Source organism: Corvus brachyrhynchos, unplaced genomic scaffold, assembly GCF_000691975.1.
Source record: "Corvus brachyrhynchos isolate BGI_N302 unplaced genomic scaffold, ASM69197v1 scaffold211, whole genome shotgun sequence".
In the NCBI taxonomy this organism is placed as follows: Eukaryota; Metazoa; Chordata; class Aves; order Passeriformes; family Corvidae; genus Corvus; species Corvus brachyrhynchos.
Genome location: NW_008236211.1, coordinates 337,279 through 344,011, shown reverse-complemented (window position 1 = coordinate 344,011; position 6,733 = coordinate 337,279). Strand labels below are relative to the sequence as shown.

The 6,733-nt window shown below is 60.6% G+C and overlaps 1 protein-coding gene across 1 annotated transcript in view; it reads right to left on the bottom strand.

Annotated features, from left to right (window-relative positions):
* ASXL2 (additional sex combs like 2, transcriptional regulator) overlaps positions 1–6,733 on the bottom strand; it is a 73,053-nt gene that overhangs the window by 7,608 nt on the left and 58,712 nt on the right. Inside the window, exons 10-14 of the mRNA XM_017743412.1 lie at positions 5,550–5,690; positions 4,350–4,513; positions 3,492–3,588; positions 2,633–2,738; positions 541–1,201 (exon numbers count right to left, since the gene is read on the bottom strand). Coding sequence (XP_017598901.1) covers positions 541–1,201; positions 2,633–2,738; positions 3,492–3,588; positions 4,350–4,513; positions 5,550–5,690 — 1,169 coding nt within the window. The remainder of the gene's footprint in view (positions 1–540; positions 1,202–2,632; positions 2,739–3,491; positions 3,589–4,349; positions 4,514–5,549; positions 5,691–6,733) is intronic.

Sequence of the window (6,733 nt, the reverse complement as noted above, 5' to 3'; positions counted from 1 at the left end):
GGCCTGGCTCCCAAACCCCACAGCATTTCTGTCCTGCTGCCTCCCCCTGCCCGCCCGAGCAGGGGCCCATTCCCTTCCTCCTTCCCAGGTGGCTTCTTGCAAAGCCTCAGCAGCCAAAGGGCCTCTGGTCCCGAGGTGTTCCCCAAAATGCTCCGTCCCTGCTCCTGCCTGGCACTGCTGCACTACAAACCAGACTGCAGTGCTGCCAGAGGGGCTGGCTTTACCCACGGTGTCTGGGCTAGCGGCAGGGGATGGCACCCACTCCTCTGGATGAGGATGGCACTCACTCCTCTGGCCCTGGGTCTCCCCCCCTGCCAGCTGCCTGCTCTCCTGGCTGCACCTCACGGCCTTGCAGAGCCTCTGCAGCTCCCTGTCTGCAGCCTGGGACAGTGGGAGGTGTCCCTGCCCATGGCATGGGTGGGGTGAGATGGGCTCCAAGGTCCCTTCCAACCCAGAGCTCTTTGGGATTTGGTGAGCTGGTGGGAGCCCTGGCTGAGCCCCGCGTGAGGCCGGGCCGGGCTCTGTCCCTGCTCTGCTCACCTTGAGCGGGGGCACCCGCGGCACGGCCGGCCCCGCGCCGGGAAAGGGCTGGTTCCGAAAGGCCTGGTGGTGCTGGCAGGGCTCCGCCACACGTGGCTTCTTCTCGGGGCTGGCTGGAGCCTCCTCCCTGCTCTCCTCCTTCCTCTTGTGGGCCTCCACACTGACCTCCATGGCCTGGCTACCGAGGGGCTTCTTGTCCTGCATGTCCAGAGCCACCGCAGGGCTTTGCACCTTCGCCGCTCCTTCGGCTGCCTCGGGGCTCTTTGGTTTGCTGGGGGCACCCGGAGTCTCCTTCCCTGGCCCCTCCTTCCCCAGCCCGGGATTCCTCTGCTCCTCTGGCTTCTGGCTGGCAGCACTTTGAGGTTCCTGGGGCAGGGCCTCTCCGTGGACTCTCTCTCTGACGGGGCCGGAGCGGTCGCCGGCTCTCGCCGCCCGTCGGTCCGGGGAGGCCTCGGCGGGCTTGGCCGCCTTGGGCTGCGCGTCCTCTGTGCCCTCCTGTCCCGCTCCTCTCCTGGCCGCTGCCCCCTGCGCTGGTTGTGCTCTGGGCTCCGACGGGGTCGTGCCCTGCTCCCGGCGTGGGGCCGGGGGGCTGCGGGGCCGGGCGGGCTCTGCCTCGGGCTGTGCCGTCAGCCGCTCCGACTCCTCGGGGCTCAGCCCAGAACTGCCAAGGAAAACAGAGGCTTTGCTTGGTAAAACATCCCTGCAAAACCATCCTGTCCTCAGGGAAATGGCGGCAGGGTTCTCTGAATAAACTCCCTAAATAAATGTCTCACACACCCAATTCTGTGCCACAGCCATGGAGAACCTTCCCTACTGATAATCCTTCCACAGGAAACAGAAATCAGCAGCGAGGATTAAACCCAGCTAAATGCAGTGCATGGAACACGGGGTAGCTCCAGGCCTGTTCCAGACACCAGTTTTCCAGACTGCAAATCCAGTGAGTTTGGGCAACAGCAAATGTTCCCTGTCTGAGCCCCCACAGCCTCCTCTGCAGCACGGGACAACCCCGGCTCACACGGTGACATTGGCAGGAAGGGACTCTGAGAGGGGTCCCATCATCTCCTCCAGGGGAACATGGAATCTAATTCCCAGAGTGGTGTCTGGGACAACTTTTGTCCTTTTGGATTCACTTCATCCACCCTGCTAATGATTTTTCAGACTGGGGGTTCTTCCCAAACAGGACCCCACGAAGGTCTGGTGAAACCATGGATTGGTTCCCACCAGACAAGTTCTTAGGAACTGGAGGGAACTGAGGTCCTGCTCTTGCACACATCCCCTCCAGCTGTCCTGCTGTCCCCTGTCCCCCTAATGCTCCGAGACTGGGGCTGTTGTCACCTTCCCACGGGCAGAGACCTGCCTCAGGTGGCTGATAAAGCTCTTTGTGAGCTGCACTCCTGGCCTGGTTGTTGTTCCTACAGCCTGTATGGACGCTCCGCAGCCCCTGGCTCGCCCACAGCATCCCAACCACACCATGGAATGCCAGGAATAACCCAAATGCTCTGGATGGATGGGAGGCAAAGCGGTTGGCAGGGTGAGGACAAACGACAACCTGGCACAAAGCAGGATTAGAAGTTCCTGATCAGTTATTTACATGCGTGTGCTCCTTTCCAGGTCTCTCAGGAACTCCCTCAGAAACCCCAAATCCTCCCTGTAGCCCCAAAGGATGGAAAATCCTGAAGCAAGAGGAGGCACAGAATAAAAGCTTTGCAGATTTGGGGGTTTAACCAGGTGTGTGGGATGGGAGATGTGGGAATGCAGGGCCCGACCCTGAGGTGGGGCATGCTCGGCCACCACAGCTCCGAGGGCCTCCGGAGCCCCAGCTCCAGCAGAACCATGCGGGTGGCTCCAAGCAAGGAGGGGAAGAGGTGTGAGGTGCCAGGACACCCTGCACTGGTCGAAGTGTGAGGTATCCTGGCAGCAAACACCTCACACCTGACCTGGATCCCGCCGGCATCTCCAGGTTTCCTGGAACCAGTTGGAGCCAGAGACCTCCCCCAGGTTCCAGGACTGATGAGACCCAACGTTCATGGATGGACCAACCCCAGCAGGAGCCCCTGGCCAGGCAGGGCACAGGACACAGCCAAGCTCTCACCTCTGCCCATAGTAGCTCTCAAAGAAGTGCTCCTTCCACAGCTCCACCTTCTTTTCCTTCTCGATTTCTTGTCGGATTCGGAGCTGCATTTCCGGGGTAAACTCTCCTGTGGAATGGAAGGGGGAATTCTGAGACAGGAAGGGGGTGGGTAATGGGGCACGGGCCCAGCTGGGTGTGTCCCAGGAGCCCGGGATGCTGCACCTGCCCTTGGCCCCAGCCTGAGCCCCAGGGGCTGCTCCAGGGCAATGAGGCAGTCAAGGGAACGGAGCTGGGAAGGGGCTGGAGCAGCAGGAGCGGCTGAGGGAGCTGGGAAAGGGGCTCAGCCTGGAGCAAAGGAGGCTCCGGGGGGACCTTGTGGCTCTGCACAAGTCCCTGACAGGAGGGGGCAGCCGGGGGGGTCGGGCTCTGCTCGCAGGGAACAGGGACAGGAGGAAAGGGAATGGCCTGAGCTGCCTCGTAAGGGCCTCACCACCCTCACAGGGAAAAATTTTTCCCCAGTATCGCATCTGAACATCCAAAGTTTGGCTCAAAGGACTGAGCACCCCATGCTGGTGACACTATGCTCTGCTCTGGAATGGAATTTCCCTTCTCTGCCCCCTCAGCAGTGCCTGTGTTTAGGTGCCCCAGCTCTGCTGTCAGTTGAGAAGATTTTAAACACGTTTCTCCCGCTTTTCTCATTTCCAGAGATTTGCTCCTTCTGCAGCCCCCTCTGCCTTGAGCCCCCCAGTGCTGGGCTTGCCTGGCTCCCCTGCCTGCACAGCCTGCAGCGAGTCCCTGCAGAGCTCCAGGTTCTCCAGCAACACCCTCCAGGCATTCCCCAGCCACTCCCCAGCTGCGGGGATGTGTGGGGAGGCTTTACCTTCCGACAGCCTCTCCTTCCAGCCCTGGGCAGCCGAGGTGAAGAACTCGTTGTTGAGCGCGGAGCTGCTGAGCTTCATCAGCCCATCAGCCCCCACCTGCGAGAGACAGAGCCCGGGGTCACTGCTGGCCACAGCCCGGGGTCACTGCTGGCAGGGCCAGTGTCCCTGGGCACAGCATGAGCCCAGCACTGCTCACATTCCTCGGGAACCTGCCTGGGGTTCACTCGGGAGAAACCCAAGAGCCCCAGCCCGGCTGTGCTCGGGCCAGGCTGGAGGCTGAAGGGAGCAGGTTTTGTGCCCGGCTCTGTGGAGGCCGGATTTTGTCACACAGCCCCCCCGGCCAGAATAAAGCAATGCCTCGGTGGGTGACACTAAAATCATGGTGGGGAGGAGTGGGGGTATTTCTCACAGCAATTCTGGAGGATTTGGGAACACTCCCACCAGCCCAGGTTGCTCCAAGCCCCAATGTCCAGCCTGGCCTTGGGCACTGCCAGGGATCCAGGGGCAGCCCCAGCTGCTCTGGGCACCCTGTGCCAGGGCCTGCCCACCCTCCCAGGGAACAATTCCTTCCCAATATCCCATCCAGCCCTGCCCTCTGGCAGTGGGAAGCCATTCCCTGTGTCCTGTCCCTCCAGCCCTTGTCCCAGGTCTCTCTCCATCTTTCCTGTAGGCTCCCTTCAGGTCCTGGAAAGCCACAACGAGGTCACCCTGGAGCTGGATTCGCTCTCCCCTAACCCCGTGCCCCTCTCCCCCACAGGTACCCAGGGTACCACAACAGGAACGGGATCTCCACCTGGCATTGCCCTCTGCAGGCCGGAATGCCCAGGCTGTGCCGGAGCCCCAGGGGCTGCCCGTACCTGTCTGTCGGCGTCGGGCAGCAGCAGCAGCAGGTGCTGCTGGCACTCGGGGGGCAGCACGGAGAACGTGTGCTTGTTGATCAGCGCCCGCAGGTTGGTGTTCACCAGGATCGAGTCCGGCGTCTCCACGTCGATCTCGGCGCACCGGGCTCTCTTCAGCTGCCCTGCAAGGGAGCACAGCTGGGTCACCCCTGGGCCGCCCTCCTCGGGGTCCCTGCGCACGGCAGTGCCACCGTGGGAGCCACCCCGCCGCTGGTTTTACCTCTGCACACACAGCGACCAACAGAGCCTGGAGATCCAGGCACAGAACGTTCCAGACCCACTCAGCCCACCTCCCTGGGACCCTGGCTGCCTGGGGCCTGGCAAGGAGGGTTCTCAGGAGGGTTCTACAACTCCTTTTCTGGTTTAAGCCTCCAGTTAAGGTCAGTTTGTTCCTGGGGATTTCTTTTGGACTTTGCTGCTCTGTGGCAGTGCCTGTTCTCCCCAGAGGCACGATCTGGGATGGAGACCTCAGAATGAGAGAACGGCTGGAGATCAGGGAAGGTTCTTCCCCCAGAGGGTGCTGGGCACTGCCCAGGCTCCCCAGGGAATGGGCACGGCCCCGAGGCTGCCAGAGCTCCAGGAGCGTTGGGACAGCGCTGCCAGGGATGCCCAGGGTGGGGTTGTTGGGGGGTCTGGGCAGGGCCAGGAGCTGCATTCCATGATCTTTGTGGGTCTCTTCCCACTCAGGACATTCCACGACTTTGTAAGAATATCCCTAAGTTCACCAGGTCAATCCCACCCTTGGAAAATGCAAAAGGAACCAGGAAGGCCGGGGAGGCCGAGAAAGCCCCGGCTCCAGTAAAGGGCTGAGGGCCAAATCCAGCGGGGCCTGAGGGATGGAGGAGATCCAGGAACGAATTTCTTTTCCTTTTTCATCTTATCAGGGTGTGTAGGTACATTAAAAAGCCCGTAAGTAATGCAGGTCCTTTTGTGCTCTCCAGCAGCTGGGAACTCGGAGGGGCCCGGCTGATGCGGACTGGGAAGGGCTGGTTTGAAGATGGCATTCTGAATTATCCCAATTCCCAGCAGACTGGCAGTGCCTTCCAGAGTCCCTCAGCAACAGAGTTATCACATTTCACTCCATTCTGCTGTTTCAGGCTTTTGTTCTGGCCCTGGAGCAGCCAAAGCTCTGGAGAAGCAGGGAAATCCATCTCTTACGTGCGTGGAGCCTGTCGGATCTCGGGAACGGCTTCTTCCCCAGCCCGGGCAGGGAGTTCTCGAGCTTCACCGAGGGCGAGGAGCTGGATGTGGAGTTTGGGGGGCTGCTGGAACGTCCATCTGCCTGCTTCCCTTCCCAACCTGCCGGAAAGGGAGACACTGGAACGCGGGGACACGCAGAGGAATCCTGCACGAGGATATTCCTGCGTGGAACGAAGGTTCTGCAACACCCAGACCTACCCCTGCAGCCCCAGCAGTTCCAGGACAGACACTCCTGTGCTCTTGGAGCACCTGCAGCCCAACACTGAGTGCAGGACATCCCTTGGAGCCACCAGAACATCCCAAAACAGAGGCATGGGCGGGGACACCGTGTGTGCTTTGGGTCCATTTCCCAGCTGATCCCCATTTATTTCCCACCTGTATCCGAGCCAGGCGTGGTCCCATTAACACTTCCAGGGTTAACGAGCTCCTGTCAGAGCTGTCACCTCTCCACACCTCTCATGTCCTTGCTAAACTTCACCCCTCTATTGCAGCTGTTGTTCTTCAGCCCACCTGGGGAATTCCTCCTCCTCCTCTTCCCAGTGCTCCGGAGACAGTTTCCCATCCTGGTTCCTCTCCCTCCCTTCCCTTCCTCACACAAGCTGTTCCAGCTCTGAATAAATCCCTGAAATTGTGGAATCAGAGCATTGCTTTCCACCAGAATGCTGTTCCCTCCCCCCCTCCATTTAATTTCCTGCTCTCTCTCCACACCTCCCACTGTCCCTGTTGGGAGCTGTCCCTGTACAGCACCATGGGACTCCAAGGAGAACAACACACAAGAGCCACTCGCGCCACAGGAACCTTCCAGGCCTTGACAGGGAGGGATTTACAGCCTGAGGGGCTCCTGAACACCCTGATCCCACGTGGAACCAGCTGAGGAAGAACTCAAGGAAAAGCCTGGGAGCAGGAAAAGATCCTGAGCTGAGCCTAAGGAAAGATCCTGAGGCTGGAGTTCCCCGGCAGGAAGGGCAGGACTTGCTGGGAGCTTCTGGCCTTTGCACCACTGGTGTCTCTCCCAGCAGGCAGGAGGAACAGCCACCAGGAATGAATCCCAGATCCTGCCCCAGGACAGGCTGAGGGTCAGGGGAGCTCCCAGGCACTCCCAGCTTCTCATGGCTCCTGGGACATCCGTAACCCGCCCCGTG